At 42.7% G+C, this 24,745-nt stretch overlaps 1 protein-coding gene across 1 annotated transcript in view; it reads right to left on the reverse strand.

The window, feature by feature from the left end:
* arap3 (ArfGAP with RhoGAP domain, ankyrin repeat and PH domain 3) overlaps nt 1-24,745 on the reverse strand; it is a 76,648-nt gene extending 51,903 nt beyond the window's left edge. The window contains exons 1-5 of the mRNA XM_084041879.1: nt 24,611-24,745; nt 9,203-9,399; nt 7,373-7,815; nt 4,437-5,064; nt 3,711-3,751 (exon numbers count right to left, since the gene is read on the reverse strand). Of these exons, the coding sequence (XP_083898005.1) occupies nt 3,711-3,751; nt 4,437-5,064; nt 7,373-7,815; nt 9,203-9,276 (1,186 nt within the window). The 5' untranslated portion in view covers nt 9,277-9,399; nt 24,611-24,745. The remainder of the gene's footprint in view (nt 1-3,710; nt 3,752-4,436; nt 5,065-7,372; nt 7,816-9,202; nt 9,400-24,610) is intronic.

A 24,745-nucleotide genomic window follows, 5' to 3' on the forward strand; every position in this document is an offset into this window, starting at 1 on the left:
CTTGTCTGTTTGCTTTTAATAATTGTTTCTGTTAATGTGTTTGCTGATTTTGAACTCTAATGTGTCAGTGATGTTGTCTCCTGTTGTTTTTAAGCTGCTGTTCCTTTAACCCACCAGTAACAGCCAGTCTGCTATGGTAAGATTGCTATGGTAAAAGAGGTGGTTGCTGTGATAAAACAGTGGTTGCAATGGTCTAAAACAGTGGTTGCTATGGTAAACAGGTGGTTACTATGGTAAAACCATGGTTACTAGGGTATAACAGGTGGTTGCTATGGTAAAAGAGGTGGTTGCTATGATAAAACAGTGGTTGCTATGGTCTAAAACAGTGGTTGCTATGGTAAACAGGTGGTTACTATGGTAAAACCACGGTTACTAGGGTATGACAGGTGGTTGCTATGGTAAAATAGGTGGTTGCTATGATAAAACAGTGGTTGCTATGGTCTAAAACAGTGGTTGCTATGGTAAACAGGTGGTTGCTATGGTAAAACCATGGTTGCTAGGGTCTAATAGGCGGTTGTTACGGTAAAAGAGGTGGTTGCTATGATGAAACAGTGGTTGCTATGGTCTAAAACAATGGTTGCTATGGTAAACAGGTGGTTTCTATGGTAAAACCATGGTTGCTAGGGTCTAACAGGCGGTTGTTATGGTAAAAGAGGTGGTTGCTATGATAAAACAGTGGTTGCTATAGTCTAAAACAGTGGTTGCTATGGTCTAAAACAATGGTTGCTATGGTACACAGGTGGTTGGTAGGGGTAAAAACATGGTTGCTATGGTAAACAGGAGTGGTTGCCATGAGAAAACAGCTATTGCTAAGGTGGTTGCTACCATACACAAACGGTCCAGCAGCAGACTGCTACCATGGTAACGTCCACAAAAGTGTATACAAAAAAGACCAGCAGAGGTCCTGTTGCAGCGGCAGCTCTCTGATTGGTTGAGCTCTGAAATAAAAGGGCGGCTCAGAGTGACAGAGCTGCCAGTGTGTTGAAGACAGAGAGCAGAGAGGAGCATACTCAGAGAGCTAGCACTATTACTATTACTAACTATAATAAAGATGGTTTCCAGCACCATGCAGAGCTCCATGACTCCACCCAACAACGTTGTCATCCTCTCCTCGCCGCCAAAGGCCCCGAAGAAGAGACGCTTTCAACGTCTGCCGTTCCGCTCGCTCTGCAGGCTCTACGGGACAGACGTTCGGCGCCGCTTGGACTTTTTGGAAGCGTGTAAGATGGTTCTGAAGACCCCCGAGAACCAGCGGCTGCTCCCCCCGCTGCCAAACGCCCCGAAGATACACCTCCAGCGTCTGCCGCTGCGCTCGCCGCTCTTCAGGCCAGACGTCAAGCAGCGGTTGGACTTTTCTGAAGCGTGTCGGGAGCATAAGAGCATGGTTCTGAAGACCCCCGAGAACCAACGGCTGCTCCCCCCGCCGCCAAACGCCCCAAAGATACGCCTCTGGGCCCTGACGCTGCGCTCGCCACTCTTTGGGCCAGACGTCAAGCAGCGGTTGGACTTTTCTGAAGCGTGTGAGATGATTCTGAAGACCCCCGAGAACCAACGGCTGCTCCCCCCGCTGCCAAACGCCCCGAAGACACGCCGCCAGGCCCTGCCACTGCACACTGGGACCCACCCACAGGTTCAGCGGAGGTTGGACTATTCTGAGGTGAATGACATCGGGGTGGATGATGACAGCATCTAGTCTGAGTCACACCAGTGGCAGCGGTGGCCTAGTGGTTAGAGGGGCGGCCTTGATACCGGAAGGTCCCTAGTTTGATTCCCCAATTCATCACATCAATCATGAATCACCGCTGAATAGCCCTTGAGCAAGGCTTCCATGCAGGGTCCGGCTGGAAACAAGTTTCGTACTTAGTCCGACACCCTGGGTAAACAACAAACTTTGCTTTGCTTTACCACCAATCAACATGCTCCCTGGATGTGACATCATCATCACGCCACTAATCAACATGCTCCCTGGATGTGACATCATCATCATTAAACAAGAGGAAGAGAGTTTAGCGGAGGACGCAGCTCCTCTACTCTGTGGACATTAAGACATTACAGACCTGGACAGACATCGTACCCAACGGGCATCGTTCCCAACGGCCATCGGCCTAATGTTTTCAAATGTTTGACAAATGTATATATTGCACTTGTGTTAAATGTATCAAACATGTTATGTATTATATTGTAAATAATAATTCCATCTAATAATTCAGATGATTTCAAATAAATCCCAAACTATGAAAAATCTAAATATTGCTTCCTGTTCAATGACAGTTGTGCTGATCAGGCTTTGGATTTAATTTAATTTATTTCTTTACACCAGGTTCACACAACGTTTATCTATGTTTTATTATCATTAAACCAATACAGTCAAATCATTTAACACCTGGAAACACCCTCAAGGGGTCCTTGAAGGGGTTCCAGGGAGACCCCAGCTAAAATGATTTAATTAGTAGAGTTCAGGCCGCTACGCGGCCCTCACACCTACGTCACACTGCCGATCCGACTGATATGCCCATATATGGAGATCCCTGATGTCATCAGTATATGGCCATATATGGGCATGCTGATTTGTTTGCATGTGATGCCATGATGACACATTAAGGTTAGACAACACTAGGCGTGTAGCGGTATACCGTGTATTACGGTATTACGGCAGTATAAATAGCCACGGTATTTCCGAGCTCACAGTATTTATTTATGTATTATTGTATATGAAGACATTGCCATCTTGCCCACACACGTAGGGGAAAGCGCATAGCGGGTTCTCAGACCACTCACCCCGCCATGCCAAGTCTGTTTGGTAGAACTCGCCTGCAACGGCAACGCATTCTCACTCCCAAGGAAATGTCTAGCTGGTTGCACAACATTCAGAGGTCTCCCTCTCCCCTAATTCTCAATGAATCTCTGTGATTCTAATGTTCCTACAATCAGCAGAAGTGCGAGTGTCAATTCTTGTGTCAATTGTGTTTATATAAGACGTTAGTCACAATATACATTTCATTAATCCATTGCGCAGGAAATAAAGCACGGATTACAATCATTTTACATTCTCTATAATCAGTAACATGTTGGCCAGTGTTAGGACCCAACAGGCTGTTGGGATTATGACCATTATGCAAAAAGAATTGAGTTTAGGCGATTTTGTCATAATTGTAACAGGCCTACTCATAAACTATATTTTGTCTTAAAGTTGAGTTAAAGTTGACACACGCACACACACACACACACACACACACACACACACACACACACACACACACACACACACACACACACACACACACACACACACACACACACACACACACAGCTACAGTATAAACCACTAAACCATTGGTTCCTTCCTTCATCCTCACACAGAGGTGACAACCAGGCGTAGTTACATCACATCCTGTGCATTGACAAACTAACAACACACACAGTGGTCAGTATCCTGGGAACCAGACCATTCTACCACAGCTATAATAAAATAACCCTGGGGGCAGACTGGGCTGGCGCTGCTCAGTTTGAATGACATTTTGTTCACCCCAGACTTGTGGGTCCAATCAGAGCCCACTATTCAAAGTGGGACATTTTTGTGCCGATTATAAAGATTATGCAAAAATAATTGCGATTATGTAAAAGTTATGACAAGCCTATATACGGCAACTGTGTACATCACAGACACGACCAGACGAGACCAGACCAGACCAGATCAGATCCAGACTTACCTCTAGTTGATCCAGAGGAGTTGTTACTTAAAGTGCTGCAGCTGGAAATATAAATAAAACCAGCTATTAATATCTGTTAGTAATATCTGACATTAATGCTAATTAACCAGTTATTACAAGTCAGAGTATCTGATAGTAATATCTGACATTAAAGGTAGGGCAAGTGATTTTCTTTGGTTAAAATAAGTGTTAAATAGCTCTATATTCTGATAGTAATCATTGCTATAGAGTGTTTGTTCAGTAAAAGGAGTCTCCTTGTCTCTCCACCTCTTTATTAAACAGAAAATGCATTTTCGTTTCAGTTTCAGTTTCATTTCCAATTTTATCCAACCAGGACAGAGAACTCAATCAGGATACAGATTAAACAAGTGAAATTGGAAGTGATGACACAAAGAAATGAGCAGACAAAATTGGAATTGGAACACTATACAAATGAAGCTTAAAAATGGGTACTTTCTCCTGATTGGCTGAGATTTTGACACCTATCGAAACATGTATTTTCTGTTTATTAAAGAGCCGGAGAGACGGGGAGACATCTGTTACTGAACAAACACTCTATAGCAATGATTACTATCAGAATATAGTATTTTAACCTTTTAACAAAATACTTTTTGTTTTAACCAAAAAATATCACTTACCCTACCTTTAATACTTATTAACCAGTTACAAGTCAGAGTATCTGTTATAACTGTAATATCTGACATGAATACAGACAGTGTGTCGTACCTGTTCCTCTCGGGGGTTTTGTCCAGCGTCAGTCTGGGTGGGGGGAGGGGCGTGGCGAGGGGGGTGGAGCCACAGTAGATCTCGTTGGAGACCATCTCCATCCTTCCGGCGTCGCCGCCGCCGTCGTCATGGCGACAGGAAGGGGAGGAGGGGGAGGAGGGGGAGGAGTGAGGGCGGGAGGGGGCGTGTCTCTGCTCCGTCCCGCCTCCACGCGGCGAAGAAGACGGCGATGACAAGGAGGAAGACGAGACGACGGGGGGATGAGGAGGATGAGGAGGATGAGGAGGCGGGCGGTTCAGCCTGGGGGGGACGGGGGGCGACGGACCCTCCTCGGGGTCCGGCGATGACGGTGAACTTTGACCCCCGTGGTTCCAGGGCTGCTGTCCGTGGTGGGGGGGTTTGTCCGCGGGGTCAGAGGTCAGGCCCTCCAGCACGGTGAAGCAGATGGACTCCTGGGACAGCCTGCGGGGGGCGCCAGGGGGCTCGGGCTCCTCCTCCGCCCGGGGGGGACAGGGGAAGTGGACGGGCGCCGTCCGGCGCCGGTTGAACACCGTCCTGGGTTTGGGGACCGGTTTGACCTGCGACCTTTGACCCGGCTCGGAGGAGGAGGAGGAGCCTCCAGGCAGGGCTGTGTCACAAGTTACAACCCATTAAAACCCGGGAACGCATATCTGTGTAACCACTTTAACCATTATTTTATACTTATTGGCTATTCAAAAAATAGCAGATCTACAAGCTCACGGCGCGGTGCCGCGCCGTGAGCTTGTAGATCTGCTATTTTTTGAAAAGCCGAGAAGAGTTTTGCTAATCTTTGAATATATAGATTTTTTTAAGGCTAAATGTTTAACTCAAATCTTTGCTTCTGGGTCCCTGGAACAACATATTTTGATATGGGGGTCCGTGGCCAAATACATATCATTTTGGGGGTCCTTGACATGAAAAGGTTTGAGCACCACTGATACTATAGCAACATATGTTTTTTCAAAAAACTGTTAGGATTTAGAAGACATTTATAGAATACCCCAAAAGCAAAGATTTTTCAAAAAATAGCAGATCTACAAGCTCATAACGCGGCACTCGGTGCCGCGCTATGAGCTTGTAGATCTGCTATTTTTGAATAGCCAAAGAAATCTAAAATGACACGGCTGCGTTCCCGGTCTTAATGCATTAATTGTTATACAAATAATTGCAAATTAAACGATTTCATAGTGTTTTTGTCATTGAACACAGGAACATTATGAATAAACATTACATCATACATAAATGCACAGGACAGATATGACTTTCAACTAAAATATTCAAAATAAAATGAAAATAGCGGAAATAGCTGATCTACAAGCTTACAACGCGTCAAGCATGTGGATCTGCTATTTCTGCTTTTTGAATATGTTTGTTTTTTAGCGGCGCTAGCCGCTCTATACCTTTAGGTATAGAGCGGATCCTGCTCTATACCTGACTTTGTCCGTGTTCACCGTCAACGTTCTGATTGGTCAGACCCGTCAACGTTCTGATTGGTCAGACCCGTCAACGTTCTGATTGGTCAGACCCGTCAACGTTCTGATTGGTCAGACCCGTCAACGTTCTGATTGGTCAGACCCGTCAACGTTCTCATTTGTCAGACCCGTCAACGTTCTGATCGGTCAGACCCGTCAACGTTCTGATTGGTCAGACCCGTCAACGTTCTGATTGGTCAGACCCGTCAACGTTCTCATTTGTCAGACCCGTCAACGTTCTGATCGGTCAGACCCGTCAACGTTCTGATTGGTCAGACCCGTCAACGTTCTGATTGGTCAGACCCGTCAACTAAGTGACTTTGTCCGTGTTCACCGTCAACGTTCTGATTGGTCAGACCCGTCAACAAAGTGATTGGTCAAGCTTCACGTGACACAAGGCTATAAACACATTATAAACACATATCGATGACATAATGTATCAAAGGCGCTGCTACCTTCACACAGGGTGTGATTTTTTAATATACTTTTTGCATATTTGAACAAATAAGTTAAATATACAAAGAATTGAAATAACAAAAAATATACTTACAAAATGTATTTTGAAAAAAAAGCGGAAAATAGCTGATCTACACGCTTACAGCGCGTCAAGAAGGGACACGTTGTAAGCTTGCAGATCAGCTATTTCTGCTTGTTTTATATTTGAAAATGTATGAAAAAAATGTCAACATAGAAACGATTATGACTCAAATAATTGTGATTATCTCAAATAAGTGCCATTATAAACAGGGGTGCACATAACTTTTTAGGTCTAGTACTCAAAAGAGCACCTGGAGATGTGACTTGGTGCGCATCAAATAAATGGTCCCGTCCCGTTTTGTCACCGGGGGGGGGGGGGGGTGCGGCACGGCGCCCACCGGACAGTTTTGTCAAGGGGGGGGGGTGTGAGAAAAAAAAGGACATTCTGCTTCCAAATTCCGCCTATTTTCGCCGTTTTTTTCTCACACGCTGTTAGGAGAAGCCCCCAAGGTTGGTGCCCTGTGCTGCACTGCTTTTATCCGCCAGATTTCGACGTTCACAGCATATTTTTTTGCGTTCATCATCGGTGACGAGTGCCTCTAACAGCCACTGCTGGCTGCGTGCACGTAGCGAGGCGACGCGAGGCAACAATCACACAATCACGTGCAGCATGCGTCCCCTTCCCCGGCGCCTAATGGCTGTACATGGGGCCGACGTGTGCTTTACCGTGATTGTGTGAGTGTGGCTTCAGGAAGTAAATTCCTAGCCTCGATCTCCAGGCTTTTATTTATTAGTTTTGCTAAAAAATAAAAGCTTGGAAATTCCTGTCCCAGCTGTTGGTACGCAAAAGCGCCTCGCGTCGTCTGATGTGGTGCGCATTATTTATTTTGGGTGCGCATGCGCACCTGCACACCAGTTATGTGCACCCCTGATTATAAATGTAAGTCATCATTGTGACCGGCCTACCTCCATTTGAGGCCTCGGTAGGGGTGGTAGTAGAGCTCGTAGTAAAGGTCGTAGAGGTCATAGTAGAACCCGGGTCCGTTGCCGTGGTGAAGTGGTTGGGGGAGGAGCTGTTTCGCAATATCTCAACGTTCACGGAAGCTAGCTCCCGATTGGACGACTGGCTCCTCATCTGTCCCGCCTCCGACGAGTGAACGTCCGACTCGGACTGACAGCGGTCCAACGAGGGGACGTCCTTGACTCCTCCTGCTGCTGAGCTCCGATTGGCTCCCTGGCCTTCCGAGGCCGATCTCTTGCGGATCTGTGATTGGATGTGGCCGACCAAGCGCAGGATGCGCTTCCTGTGTCCCGTGGCGATGACGCCCAGGCTCACCAACGAATCATGGTCCAGGTGACTGAAGTCTTCGGCCAATAAGAGCCCAGCTCGCTGGAACGTGTCCAGATACCTGAGAGAGGAGAGGAGAGGAGAGGAGAGGAGAGGAGAGATTATTAGCATATGCACACAACCACGCCCGTTTTTCACTTTCCCAAAATGTAAACTGTTTATTAGTGTTTCTGTGTAAACACCGGATATTCAGAGTTCGGGCTATGGGATCTGTCGTCATGCTCACAGCCCTGCAGGCTATGGCATCTGTAGCGCCTGGCTACACTAACGTGGCTTAAACACGACCATAACAACAGCAGAACATGCAGACGCTGGAAACGTATAAAAGACTCGTTTTAGGGCCCGTGTCCACACACACACACACACACACACACACACACACACACACACACACACACACACACACACACACACACACACACACACACACACACACACACACACACACACACACACACACACACACACACACACACACACACACACACTGCGTTTTATGAGCAGGAGGATGCATTGGATATCATCTCCATACACACACACTGACACGTGCACCGTTCCAATGCACATTGTGTTAGTTCTACTTGCTAATAGTGTTAGCGTCTACATCGTTTCCTCATCGATGCAATGGAACACAGCGTCGCCGAGCGCTACTCCTCCGACATTCCAGGGATGTGTGTGATCTCACTGAGGCTCAGAAACTACATCGAGAACGAGGCGAGAAAAACTTCTCTCTCTGTCTGAATGACAGGTCTGTCTGTCTGTCTGTCTGTCTGTCTGTCTGTCTGTCTGTCTGTCTGTCTGTCTGTCTGTCTGTCTGTCTGTCTGTCTGTCTGTCTGTCTGTCTGTAGTAACTGTCGGAGCTAGGTAGAGATTGAGTCATAAGAACACACTGTGTTGAGTTTTGAAACTGGACATATTCAGAATCAATGTGTGACATATTGACACATGTATATGACAACAGAAAAACACCTGATCAATCCATACATTAGACGTGATAGGCTAATATGCAATATGGCCAATTGAATGACAGACACCCTCATACACCATGCTATATTTACATTGCAGTACCATACCTTTTTAAGGCTACAGTCATAACATCTCTGTTATGATTATCCTACTATAATTCTAGTAACCTCTGTCCGTCCGTTTGTAGTGGTGAGTGAGTAGGTGAAGCTACCCGGTTCTCCTCAGTGGCTGGACCAATTGCTCTGATTTTGCACACAGCCATTGACCATTACCATCTGAACTTAACTGTGAAGCCCGTTTTTCAATTTCATCAAATCTCAGCTTCTTATTAGCGTTTATGTGTAAAACACTGTCGCCATGGTTACGGGGCTGCCCAGCTATGGGACGAACTGCCTCCCGGGTTGCCAGATCATGTGCGCATATCCCCCCACGGATGCGTCGACCGGGTATGGTCTAGTGATTATGATTATGATTATTCTTACCTTTCCAGGTGGATGACTGACAGGAAGGTCTCAACTGTTGTGCGTCCATCCAGCGTTGCCATAACGGCCAACATTAGCCCGTGATTGGTTGTTGTGGTCTCCAGCTGCAGGTAACCATGGTAACAGCCATCCCTGGCCTACAGCCACGCCCCCGGTAGGACCACGCGGTAGGCCCACATAGCAGCAACCAGAGGGTTCTAGGGATGATATGAACATTACATTCATGGTATTATTACCACCACAATCAAAATATGCTTCAAACTTAAAAAGGACACTTTTGTGCATTCCCCCTATTATGGGGGGGGAATGTTTGTCAAAAATAGCAGATCTACAAGCTCACACAACGCTTGTAGATCTGCTATTTTTGGTGAATCGATTTGTGTAGAGTGAAATAAGAGCGTACCAAATGGTCTCTTTACAGAGGGTATAGAGGGTTTAAGTGGTAGTGAATTTACAGCTCAACAAAAGCTCATTCCTAGAGTATGACAGAGGACAATTTCATCATACATTTAAATCTCATTTAAGTGTTTTTTTATCAAGATAAACAATAATAATAACTATTATCGTTCCATTCCTATCAGGTACATGAGATCAGACATTAACCCATTCAATCTCTGTCATTTTAGATTTCTTTGGGCTATTCAAAAATAGCAGATCTACAAGCTCATAGGTGCCACGCTATGAGCTTGTAGATCTGCTATTTTTGAAAAATCATGAAAATGTGTGCAAATCTTTGAATATATATCTTAACTCAAATCTTTGCTTCTGGAGGGTTCCTGGAACTAAATATTTTGAGATGGGGGTTTGGATTGGAGGTCCGCGGCCAAATATATATCATACATATCATGTTGGGGGTCCTTGACATGAAAAGGTTTGAGAACCACTGATATTATAACAACATTTTATTTATTTATAATATTTGTAATATTACACTGTTAGGATTTAGAAGACATTTGTAGAATCCCCAGAAGCAAATATTTGAGTTACAAATGTATGCACTCATATTCTTACATTTGTATTCAAAGATTTGCACACATTTTCAAGAAAAAAAAAACAAATAGCAGATCTACAGCGGTGCCGCGCTATGAGCTTGTATATCTGCTATTTTTGAATAGCCAAAGAAATCTAAAATGACACAGATACTTTCCCGGTCTTAAAGGGTTAAGGTGCAATAGAGCTCATCAGCCCATCGTACATGAGATAAAGTGCATCAACGTATTTGTCAAGTTCAACCACATGGTCCACAAGGTTGTGTCATTCAGAGTTGTGTAGTGATGTGTAGTAATGTGTGTCTGTGGTGTGTTGACCTGCAGTGGGAAGTGGAATGCACACACGACACATCTGATGTGAGGCAGAGTGAGGACTATGGTCACAGCAAGTGTAATGTTCCACATAGAAAAGTCATCTCGGGCTCAAATTGAAGCTTATGAACTTGCTAAGTTTGATTATATACAGTATAAACACATAATGCAGTGACGGTCACCATAACGTGCTGGAAGATAATTGTTTTATATGATCATTTGTCATTCTAAAACAGAACGGCAAAAGGCCCCAGAGTACTGTGCTTACTGTGCTACTTTCTCCGTTTCAGCATATGCATACGCCTTAGTTCATACCTGTATGACTATTGTGATATTGTGATGATATAATAACGAACTATGATGTCATCATTGTGATATAATAACAGAACTATGATGTCATCATTGTGATATAATAACAGAACTATGATGTCATCATAGTGATATAATAACAGAACTATGATGTCATCATAGTGATATAATAACAGAACTATGATGTCATTATAGTGATATAATAACAGAACTATGATGTCATTATAGTGATATAATAACAGAACTATGATGTCATTATAGTGATATAATAACAGAACTATGATGTCATTATAGTGATATAATAACAGAACTATGATGTCATTATAGTGATATAATAACAGAACTATGATGTCATTATAGTGATATAATAACAGAACTATGATGTCATTATAGTGATATAATAACAGAACTATGATGTCATTATAGTGATATAATAACAGAACTATGATGTCATTATAGTGATATAATAACAGAACTATGATGTCATTATAGTGATATAATAACAGAACTATGATGTCATTATAGTGATATAATAACAGAACTATGATGTCATTATAGTGATATAATAACAGAACTATGATGTCATTATAGTGATATAATAACAGAACTATGATGTCATTATAGTGATATAATAACAGAACTATGATGTCATTATAGTGATATAATAACAGAACTATGATGTCATCATTGTGATATAATAACAGAACTATGATGTCATTATAGTGATATAATAACAGAACTATGATGTCATCATAGTGATATAATAACATAACTATGATGACATCATAGTGATATAATAACAGAACTATGATGTCATCATTGTGATATAATAACAGAACTATGATGTCATCATAGTGATATAATAACAGAACTATGATGTCATTATAGTGATATAATAACAGAACTATGATGTCATCATAGTGATATAATAACAGAACTATGATGTCATTATAGTGATATAATAACAGAACTATGATGTCATTATAGTGATATAATAACAGAACTATGATGTCATCATTGTGATATAATAACAGAACTATGATGTCATTATAGTGATATAATAACAGAACTATGATGTCATTATAGTGATATAATAACAGAACTATGATGTCATTATAGTGATATAATAACAGAACTATGATGTCATCATTGTGATATAATAACAGAACTATGATGTCATCCTTGTGATATAATAACAGAACTATGATGTAATGATAGTGATATAATAACAGAACTATGATGTAATGATAGTGACATCAGAGAAGTGGCTGTGCCCTGGAGGCCAGGGGAGAAGATGACATCACCCTGACCTTTGCCGCCCTCAGGGTCACGACCCCCGGCCCTTCCAGCCAACTAAAACCACAGAGTGAGAACAAAGAGTGATGTCAGCAACGTTACGGACACACTCTGCTCTGTGTCCCTGTGTGTGTGTGTGTGTGTGTGTGTGTGTGTGTGTGTGTGTGTGTGTGTGTGTGTGTGTGTGTGTGTGTGTGTGTGTGTGTGTGTCTAGAACTAGAAAGGGCCAAATTTTCTTTCACATGTTTTTTTGAAAATAGCAGCGATGCAACATGTTGTAAGCTTACAACATGCACTCACTCATCATGACCATCTGAGCAGCCATCAGCTGGGTGAAGCTGAAACTGAAAGCTCTCCTCCCATTCAGAGCAAAGCAGGCTGTTATCAGTAGCTCAGTGGTCAGTCTGCTAATCAGAAGGTCACTGGTCCATCTACCTGTCAGAGTGACCCTGAGCAAGACTCTTGACCCCTAAAAACTCCCCCACTGAGCACTCACCAAAAAGCCATCTGAGCAAGACATCTGCTGGGTGAACAATACAATACAATACCCCCCCCTCCTCCTCCCACACTGAACCTGTCTGTCTGTCTGTAAATGGTAAAAATGGTAAATGGTGCATTTATATAGCGCTTTTATCCAAAGCACTTTACATAGATTGTGCATTACATTCACACATTCACAAACACATTCATACATTCACACACACATTCACACACCAATGGCGGAGGAAACCATGCAAGGCACCAACCTGTTCATCGGGAGCAAATTAGGGGTTCAGCGTCTTGCTCAAGGACACTTCCACACCAACTCTGGGAGGGGGCCCCCCAGCCCGGGATCGAACTGGGAACCTTGCGGTTTCCAGTTCACCCTACCCGGCCACTCTACCCCTGAGCCACTGCCGCCCCTGTCTTACCCTGAACCTGTCTGTGTGACTAGGTTGACCGGTACAACCACTGTCTGATACTGTCTGTCTGTCTGTCTGTCTGTCTGTCTGTCTGATACTTGTCTGTCTGTCTGTCGGTCGTTGTCAAAGAAGAGAGAACAAAGAGAGACACACACACACACACACACACACACACACACACACAGGATACAGGGGAAGGACAGGAGTGTCTGTGGGGCGAGGTACACTGTCTTGTGGGAGGGGTGGGGATTGTGTGTGTGTGTGTGTGTGTGTGTGTGTGTGTGTGTGTGTGTGTGTGTGTGTGTGTGTGTGTGGGGGTTAATGATAAATGTGTGTGGACACTTCCTCTGGAATGTGTTGAGTTGTATCAGATGTACACTATTTCTAGTACAGTAGTAACAGTAGGTACAGTAGGTACAGTAGGTAGTACTGCAAACTGCTGGTATTTGAGGACATTCTATTCCATGGAACCAAAACATCAGTCACAAGCTGTCAGTCAGTTGTCATTTCAACTAAGTCACATCGGTCACAATGACATAACCAGTAATTTACACAACACACCACAATGTAACACAACACAACACAACACAACACAACACAACACAACACAACACAACACAACACACCACAATGTAACACAACACAACGTAACACAACACACAACACAACACAACCAAAACCAAATATAAATCCCTTTACTGGTATTTACACTCTTAAAGGTGAACAAATTGAGCTGGTCACATCTTATAAATACCTGGGCATTTGGCTAGATGCCAAACTCTCATTTAAAGGTAGGGTAAGTGATTTGCTTTGGTTAAAATACATGTTAAATAGCTCTATATTGTGATAGTACTCATTGCTATAGAGTGTTTGTTCAGTAAAAGGAGTCTCCTTGTCTCTCCAGCTCTTTATTAAACAGAAAATGCATTTTCGTTTCAGTTTCAGTTTCTTTTCCAATTTTTTCCAACCAGGACAGAGAACTCAATCAGGATACAGAAATGAAAGTGAAATTGGAAGTGATGACACTAAGAAATGAGCAGACAAAATTGGAACTGGAACACTATACAAATTAAGCTTAAAAATGGGTACTTTCTCCTGATTGGCTGAGATTTTGACACCTACCGAAAAATGTATTCTCTGTTTATTAAAGAGCTGGAGAGACAGGGAGACATCTGTTACTGAAAAAACACTCTATAGCAATGATTACTATCAGAATATAGTATTTTAACCTTTTAACAAAATACTTTTTGTTTAAACCAAAAAATATCGCTTAAGGTTCATGTGGAGAACCTAATCAAAAAATTAGGAGGTCAAATTGGCTTCCTTTACAGAAACAGGTCCTGTTGTTCTTTTACCAGCAGAAAGACTATTGTTCAATCTGTAATAATGTCTGTATTTGATTATGGGGATACACTGTATATGCATGCTTCAATCTCCACACTGAAGCCTCTGGAAGCAGTCTACCACAGTGCACTACGTTTTATTACTGCTGATGATTATCTCACCCATCACTGTATTTTATATGATAAAGTGATGATTATCTCACCCATCACTGTATTTTATATGATAAAGTGGGTTGGCCATCTCTCGCAGTTCGTAGAGAGCAACATTGTATTGTATTTATTTATAAGGCCTTGTGTGGTAAACTTCCTTTATACCTAACCTCGCTTTTGGAACCAAAGGTTACTGGTCACTCAACACGTGGAACAAACTGCAGGACTCTCTGAAACTGGTGCGATTGGTCTCAATAGAGACACTCAGGGTGCTTCTTGAGGACACACTACATAGAGACATTCAGGGTGCTTCTTGAGGACACACTACATAGAGACATTCAGGGTGCTTCTTGAGGACACACTACATAGAGACATTCAGGGTGCTTCTTGAGGACACACTACATAGAGACATTCAGGGTGCTTCTTGAGGACACACTACATAGAGAGACTGTACCTGTTTCATGTAACACTATGTTTATTTGCATCTGATTTTTAAATCTCTGTGTTGTTATCCATGTCCTCACTGTATTGTCTGATTCACCGCCTTTTGTGATTATTTTAATGTTGTTTTATGCTTCTGCTTTTCTTTTTTGCTTTATTGTTAAATTAGTTGTGACATTGTAATGTGATTTAAATGTTTGTTATCAGGGCGTCCTTGAAAAACACAACACAAAACACCCTCCCAGCCCCCCTCTCTCTCTCTCTCTCTCTCTCTCTCTCTCTCTCTCTCTCTCTCTCTCTCTCTCTCTCTCTCTCTCTCTCTCTCTCTCTCTCTCTCTCTCTCTCTCTCTCTCTCTCTCTCTCTCTCTCTCTCTCTCTCTCTCTCTCTCTCTCTCTCTCTCTCTCTCTCTCTCTCTCTCTCTCTCTCTCTCTCTCTCTCTCTCTCTCTCTCCTCCCCCCCCCCCCCCCCTGTGGGGTACACTCGGCCCCCTCCTGAATGCTCCTCCTCCTTGGCAATATTATGCACAACCATCACATTCAGTATCACTGCTATGCAGATGACAGGCAATTATACGTCCCACTACAACCCGGAGTTACAGGAAACCTGTCCTATCACGTCTCTCCTATGTTAAGTGCTGGACGACAAATTCAACGTGAAGGAGGCGTTGGGTGTGCTCTTCCATTCTGGCCTCTCTTTTATTCCCCAAGTGACACCAACTGTTCAAACATGCCAGCTAAGGCATATAGCTAGAGTCAAACGTTTCCTGTCAGCTGCAGATTTAGAAAAGGTAATTCATGCTTTTACTTCTTGTCGTTTAGATCATTGGTTCTCAAAGTGGGGTCCGGGGACCCCCAGGGGTCCTTGAGGGAGTTCCAGGGGGTCCCCAGCTAAATGATAGATTAGGCACCAAATGGACCCTTATGGGTCTGTAACTCTGAGAGTGTACAAATGGAACCAAATGGACCCTAACTAACGGGTCCATTTGGTTCCATTTGTACACTCTCAGAGTTAAATTAACATAGATTTTACAATATAAATTGCGGTCCAAGTGATAGAAATGCCATTAAATGGGGGTCCGTAGCCTAATGCATGTCAAACTGGGGGTCCTTGAAATTAAAATGGTTGAGAATCACTGCTAGAGCCGTAAAAAAATCTTCTCTTATGGGGGTCCCTGGCATATCTTTTGAAATGGGGGTCCTTACACGTCTGTACGCAGCCTCAGATCCTCCTGCACAGTGCAGACCCCCCACACCCCCAGCTCATCTCAATAGGGGGCCGGGCTTTTTGCAGTCCGGGCCCCTAAGCTTTGGAACGCCCCCTACCTGTTGACCTGAGACGTGCAAAATCAGTGTCATCTTTTAAAACTCTTCTGAATCATCAAGTCATCATCAAACACAAGGTCAATGGTGTGTGTGTGTGTGTGTGTGTGTGTGTGTGTGTGTGTGTGTGTGTGTGTGTGTGTGTGTGTGTGTGTGTGTGTGTGTGTGTGTGTGTGTGTGTGTGTGTGTGTGTGTGTGTGTGTGTGTGTGTGTGTGTGTGTGTGTGTGTGTGTGGTGTGTTATCCTTGTCATTTCTCTAACTTAACGTCCAAATACATAAAATAAAATCAGCCTGTCTCTCTCTCAGTCAGTGAGGCCTACAGCCTGTCTCTCTCTCAGTCAGTGAGGCCTACAGCCTGTCTCTCTCTCAGTCAGTGAGGCCTACAGCCTGTCTCTCTCTCAGTCAGTGAGGCCTAACAGCCTGTCTCTCTCTCTCAGTCAGTGAGGCCTACAGCCTGTCTGTCTCTCTCTCAGTCAGTGAGGCCTACAGAACAACAATGGCAGGAAGAGTAGAGTCCTCCGCCTCAGAGGGAGGGGGGGGGGGGGGGGGGGGGGGGGAAAGGAAAGGAAAGAGGAAGGGAGAGGCAGAGGGAGGAAGAGCCAGAGAGAGAGAGAGACACACAGAGAGACAGACAGATGGAGGGAGGAGGTGTGTATAATAAATTATGTGGAACAATGAGTGTCATTGTTTAAATTCCAGGCTAACAGGCTAACAGGCTAGCTGATTAGCTAGCCTGTGTTGCAGACCTGTTCAATAGATCAGGGCTCTTCAATGTTTTTCAGCCAAGGACCCCTTAGCTGAGAGAGATGAAGCAGGGACCCCTTAGCGGAGAGACAGATGAAGCAGGGACCCCTTAGCTGAGAGAGATGAAGCAGGGACCCTTAGCGGAGAGAGAGAGATGAAGCATTTGTATTTAAGTTCATAAAGTTAACATAAGTGTAACTAAATGCATTTGAAATTAAATAAAAACTTTCCAGGATTGCAATTCAAAAATAGCAAAAAAATAGCCGATCTACAAGCTCAAAACGCGTCGCACTGCGACGCGTTTTGAGCTTGTAGATCGGCTATTTTTGCTACTTTTGTGTGACATAGTATGGCGAAGTACGGCATTAATGTACGATAAAAATACCCGACAGTATATGCAATGTGACCCTCTGGAGTGAGTGTGGAAATATAGTGTCCCTCTACATCATCAAAGTTGCCCACCGCAACGCGTAGTCCAGTGGTTCTCAAACTTTTTCATGTCAAGGACCCCCAAATTGACACTTATTAGCCCGCGGACCCCCATTTCAAAAGATATGCCAGGGACCCCCATAAGAGAATATTTTTTACGGCTCTAGCAGTGATTCTCAACCATTTTAATTTCAAGGACCCCCAGTTTGACATACATTAGGGCTACGGACCCCCATTTAATGGCATTTCTATCACTTGGACCGCAATTTATAATGTAAAATCAATGTCAATTTAACTCTGAGAGTGTACACATGGAACCAAATGGCATTTGGTTCCATTTGTACACTCTCAGAGTTACAGACCCATAAGGGTCCATTTGGTGCCTAATCTATCATTTAGCTGGGGACCCCCTGGAACTCCCTCAAGGACCCCTGGGGGTCCCCGGACCCCACTTTGAGAACCAATGGCGTAGTCTATTGTTTATCTAATGTTGTGTTGATTCTGTGAACAGTTTTTGGTTTATAGTGTATTATTGAAGTTCTAAACTAAAGCCTGCTCTCTGTTGTGTAATGTTGTGTTGTCTAAAACCAAAGACCACACAATGGAAACAACTCACTGACTGAGAGGAGGCATGTGTCTTTATTTTAATCATAACGTCACATCAATCAAATCAAAAGCTATGTAGGCCAGGGGTCTTCAACAGGGGGTCCGGGACCCCTAGGGGGTCCTCAGAGTTACTACAGGGGGTCCGCCAAATCTTTGTGCGATAGGATTTTGTTTTTTACATTAACCACTTGAACCCTAGCATCCCATTTCTGAGGAGAACTTTAGCCAAAAAATAGCAGATCTACAAGCTCACAGGGGTTTGGTGTAGAGGGAAAAAAGAGCAGACCAAGTCAACAAAAATCTGAAACACCATTTTTATACAATATAGAGGGGGTCCCTGCTTCATCTCTCTCTCAGCTAGGGGGTCCTTGGCCTGAAAACGTTGAAGACCCCTGATGTAGGCGGTCCTGTCCTGTCCTTCTGGGTCCAGATCTAGTCTCTGTGTGTGTGTGTGTGTGTGTGTGTGTGTGTGTGTGTGTGTGTGTGTGTGTGTGTGTGTGTGTGTGTGTGTGTGTGTGTGTGTGTGTGTGTGTGTGTGTGTGTAGGAGTAGGATTGCATGCTACACACCAACTGCTGTAACAACTTGAACCCCAGCATCCATAATCTCGAGGGAAGATTCGCCAAAAATAGCTGCTCTTGTATATTTTGGTGGGCTGTGGAACGCTCTCATCAAATAGCTCTGATGTTCTCTCGCCCTGAGGCCACAAACATCTGACCTCTGACCTCCCTGTGCTTTGTTCAGAGCTAAACACCCTGACCCCTGGATCTCTGACCTCTGACCCTAGCTCTGCTCTCAGGGAAAACAACATGAAGAGGAAGATGAGGACTGTGTTGGTGATGAAGGTCTCACTGTAATGTAGAAAGGTCAACCATCAATCTATACATACTTTCATTTATTTCTATCTCTGTATGAGTGACAGACAGTAGGACAGCTGAGAGAGAGACAGTGTAGAATTGATTTAAAAATACTGTTGGTCTATAGGACAACTTTGTTTTTTTACAACCAAGGTTTATATTTTAGCTTGTAATTAAAATAAATAAAAGGTGAGTGTAATTTTTCATTTACTGCTTTCTATAGTTTTAGCAATGTTCGTGATATTTTTTACAGTGGGCGGGGGCATTCTGTCCGGTGGCTAAATATGCCTTTTTTACACAATAAAAAAGGTCCTGTGGTCTTTGATGGCCAGATGTGAGTTATTGGGGGCTAGAAGAGCTACTGTAAATAATAATAAAGAAAACGCTGGGTTATTGTGTAAAAAAAATACATATTTAGCCACTGGACAGAATGCCCCCGCCCACTGTGAAAAAAGATGGCGAAAATTGCTAAAACTATAGAAAGCAGTAAATGAAAAAAAAAATAACACTCATCTTTTATTTACTTTAATTACAATCTAAAACATAAACCTTGGTTGTAAAAAAACAAAGTTGTCCTTTAAAGCTTTGAATGGTTTAAGGGCCAAAATACATTTGTGATCTTGTGGGATATCATGAACCATTTCTGCTGCCTCTCTTATTTATTTTAAAACACAAATAAAGACCTTTCTGTTTGTCTCTGCCGTTGATTGAGTTACTTTTCTTTTTATTTCCTTCTGCACTGGAACTGTATCAGTTAGTTTTATATTGTATCCTAACGTCTGTTATAATTGTGTTTCCTTTGCTTGATGTTCTGTGTAAAGATACTAGAGGGAGCATAAACAATCAAAAGCACATTTAATCACCTTGTTGTTGAAGTGATTTACAACTAAACATGCCTTGTCTTATATAAACAGACAGTAGGACAGCTGAGAGAGAGACAGTGTAGGAGAGACAGACAGTAGGACAGCTGAGAGACAGACAGCGTAGGAGAGACAGACAGTAGGACAGCTGAGAGACAGACAGCGTAGGAGAGACAGACAGTAGGACAGCTGAGAGACAGACAGCGTAGGAGAGACAGACAGTAGGACAGCTGAGAGACAGACAGCGTAGGAGAGACAGACAGTAGGACAGCTGAGAGACAGACAGCGTAGGAGAGACAGACAGTAGGACAGCTGAGAGACAGACAGTGTAGGAGAGACAGACAGTAGGACAGCTGAGAGGGAGACAGTGTAGGAGAGACAGACAGTAGGACAGCTGAGAGGGAGACAGTGTAGGAGAGACAGACAGTAGGACAGCTGAGAGGGAGACAGTGTAGGAGAGACAGACAGTAGGACAGCTGAGAGAGAGACAGTGTAGGAGAGACAGACATTTGGTGGGATCTGATCACAGACCAAGACCAAAAAAAGAAAGACATCCCAACTGGCTTGTACTTCCTGTATGTGAGTGACCTAGGTGGTCAGCTCCATGGTCACTGAACTAAATATTGGACTCAATCGTCACAAGACACACAATCTTCCCAACATTATTCTGACACTAAAATGGCTTTTCAGAGACAAATCTACTTTGTAACCATAGATCTAGCACTAGGAGAGATTAGTGAATCATTTCACCTCTAGAGGCGAAGCCACCGTTGGGCTATCTTCCTAAATGAACCATCTTTGTCCCAAATCAGCCAGAGGACATAATATACTCTAGCCTTGATCCAGAGAAGACTAAACACTGTATCATTCTGGACAGAATGACACGCACGCACGCACGCACGCACGCACGCACGCACGCACGCACGCACGCACACACACACACACACACACACACACACACACACACACACACACACACACACACACACACACACACACACACACACACACACACACACACACACACACACACACACACACACACACACACACACACACACACACACACACACACGCTCATAAACCACGGTCTGAGTGATGTAACCCACAAAGGTTGGCTCATCCAACCTTCCTCTATCTTCATCTACTCTTCTTGTCTCAACATTATAACCATGTTGAGACTATAATTCACTGTCATTCATTTAGTTTATGACATTCTAAAAAGCTCATTTGCTGCCATAAATGTTTCATTTCCAACCATTTACAATGGCAGGACATTTATCTAGAGTGACTTACAGTAAACAAGGTAAACACACACATAGAAAACAGAGAGACAGTGTAGTGTCTCAGTAAACTATAGGATCATAGAATACAGAGACAGTGTAGTGTCTCAGTAAACTATAGGATCATAGAATACAGAGAGACAGTGTAGTGTCTCAGTAAACTATAGGATCATAGAATACAGAGAGACAGTGTAGTGTCTCAGTAAACTATAGGATCATAGAATACAGAGAGACAGTGTAGTGTCTCAGTAAACTATAGGATCATAGAATACAGAGAGACAGTGTAGTGTCTCAGTAAACTATAGGATCATAGAATACAGAGACAGTGTAGTGTCTCAGTAAACTATAGGATCACAGGTAAACCAAGAACCTAGAATGAGTCTAAACAATATTACTATATCAAAAAGTAATAATCTGTACATTGAAACTACAGAAACTATAGGATACCACCAGGTCAACAAATGAATCTAGCATCTGTCTAAAACTCTAAATAACATGCTATCTAAATGACATTTGAACCTTTGCATGGTCGTCATAACTAGGTCAAGTGCTGAAATCTATGCCTCAACAAAACGTGTAACTTATACAGTACATAGTATACTGTACACCGTATAACAACATACATACATACCATTATATCTAAGTTTACAACTAAGGTGAGGTTAGTCAACTATTCAGTGTGCTATACTGTCAATCACCATGACATCTTTATTGTCACATGACAATCTAATGTGTATAAAGTGGGTGAAACAAGCTCCATGGTTTGTGTTACTTTCAGAATGAACAACAGAAAAAGAAGAGGGGAACCGGTGGGCAAAATAAAAATAAAGACAGTTAAAGAAAACATGTCAAAGAGAGGCAAACATTTAAAATATCTACACATATACACATAGCATAGAGCATACATGGGCAACTAGCGGCCCCCACCTTCACTTAATGCGGCCCGCAGGTTAATATCAAAATAGTGATATATTATTGATTTCAGCTGTTATGATTCCAAACATGCAAACATGACCCGCTTTAATTACTTCAGTCTATATTAGTAGCTTAATGACTAGTATTAACATTCTATTGTCTTTTTTATGTTCAATATATTTGTATTTAAATTCATAAAGTTAACATAAGTATAACTAAATGCATCTGAAATTAAATACAAATGTTAATTTTCAGGATTCCAATTCAAAAATAGCACAAAAAAAATCTGGATTCCAATTAAAAAATAGCCGATCTACATTTCAATTCAAAAATAGCCGATCTACAAGTTCAAAACGCGTCGCAGCGCGACGCGTTTTGAACTTGTAGATCGGCTATTTTTGCGACTTTTGAGTGACATAGAATGGCGAAAAAAGCTAAAATATGGAGAGACAGTATATGCAATGTGGCCCTCTGGAGTGAGTGTGGAAATATAGTGGCCCTCTACATTATCAAAGTTGCCCGCTGCTGGCATAGAGTATATCTACACCGGCTTCGAATGCTATCTAAGTCCTGACGTCACTCCCACTAGCCCTGGGTCACGGAAGCAGTGTTTCTATTGGAAATACCATAAGGTCATCTTAGCCTCACGTCATTATAAGAACTGTGTTCCAAAAATAAACACACCCACCGGGCCATTCTGTCTGCTCTTTGGATAGATTGGTCATCTTTTGCCGTCGGTTTCATATCCATAATGTGTAACATCACCAGGTTCATTTCTTTATTTTTGGAAACCAGTTCTTATATGACGAGATGCTATTGAGACCCTATGGTGTTTTCAATGGAGAAAAAGAATAACTCTGTGACCCAGCCCAGGGGGATGGATGTACTTTAGGTACTTAGAAAAGCACTATATAAGCTATATGAGCTATTATCCCATTGATACCTGCAACGCATCTGTGTCACTTTAGATTTCATTGGCTATTCAAAAATAGCAGATATACAAGCTCATAGCACGGCACCGAGTGCCGCGCTATGAGCTTGTAGATCTGCTATTTTTGAAAAATATTTTTCCCCCAAAACTGTTATGATTTAGCAGGTACAGTATGTACACGAGGTCAGACACACTCAGTAAGGTCTACAATAGAAGCAGGTACAGTATGTGTAGAATGATAACTTTCTCAGGTGAACATCTCATGGTAGATCCACAAGGAAAAGCACAACAAAAAGGTTCCATCCATGCCCTGACCAGCCTGGCTGAGGTCAGGCCTATTGGTCAACAGTCTACAGCAGTGGTTCTCAAACTTTGTCATGTCAAGGACCCCCAAAATGATATGTATTTGGCTGCGGACCCCCCATCTCAAAACGATTTTGTGCCAGGGGTTTTAAAAAAAGATCTGCAGATCTACAAGCTCATAGCACGGCACATCTTATTATCGTAAATGGTAAATTTATATAGCGTCTTTATCCAAGGCTCTTTACAGTGTGTGTGCACACTGTACACACACACACACACACACACACACACACACACACACACACACACACACACACACACACACACACACACACACACACACACACACACACACAACCATGCAAAGCACCACCCTGCTCATCAGGGGTTCAGTCTTGCTCAAGGACACTTCGGCACTAACTCTGGGGAGCCCGGGATCGAACCGGGAACCTTCCGTTTCCCAAGCAGCCGCTCTACCTCCCTATCTTATATATTATATTACATGAAATATACAGTTCCTAATAGGACACAGAGAGCTGTCACTCATTCTATTTGACCACCCAGGGTATCAAAGTCGGCCGCACGGCGGCGGGACTTGAACCAGCAACCCTGCTGCTGTCACAAGTTCTTCACCTCTGACCTTTAATGACCCAACAGAGAGTGTGTCTGTGTTCTGATTAACCTTCTTTAATCTTATTTCATTTTATATTGTTTTGTATCTCTCTCTCATGTCCTGAAAACTGACCCTTCAGCTAATTAATCAGAGCCCCATGATGATGATGATGACTTATTTTAAATATTTACTTCCATATTCTACATTTTATATTTACATGTTATTTTACAAATGATGGGGGCAAAATACATATATTTGTATTTATATTTTTACATTTTAGGCCCAATATTTCTACAAAATACAAATACTACAAATTGCTACAAAAGCTGTGACAGCTGGTAGTTTAGGATAGATGTATGTGCGATAATAACGTTCACATCATGTATACTTTACATTACTATTATTATAATAATGTAGCATACATACAGTACCTGTTCACATCATGTATACTTTACATTACTATTATTATAATAATGTAGCATACATACAGTACATGTTCACATCATGTATACTATACTTTATTTAATTTCTCACAATTTTCCAAAACATACATTTACACTGTATTGACATTATGGAGACAATATAACTAGTTTAACACAGAGGGTTCCCACAGGTTCTCCTCCACTCACACAACCTGACACAACGTGTACAGGCGTGCATACATACAGTACACACACACACACACAAACACACACACGCAGCCCCACAGGCAGCTACGCACGCGCACAAAAAATCCGTTATGATAATAACTGCACATAAAGAACAACAACTTCTAAACTAATGCAGTAAAACATAGTTTACTTACATGTGTTTGTTTGGTTAAGTCCTCATGTCGTAGCTCCTCTCAGTCTGTAAGATACCGAGATGTTTATCAACTTATAAGTTACTTTACTTTAGTTTAGTTTAGTTTAGTTTAGTTTAGTTTAGTTTAGTTTAATTT

This window comes from Gymnoscopelus microlampas, assembly GCF_963454915.1.
Source record: "Gymnoscopelus microlampas genome assembly, chromosome: 18".
Taxonomy (NCBI): domain Eukaryota; kingdom Metazoa; phylum Chordata; class Actinopteri; order Myctophiformes; family Myctophidae; genus Gymnoscopelus; species Gymnoscopelus microlampas.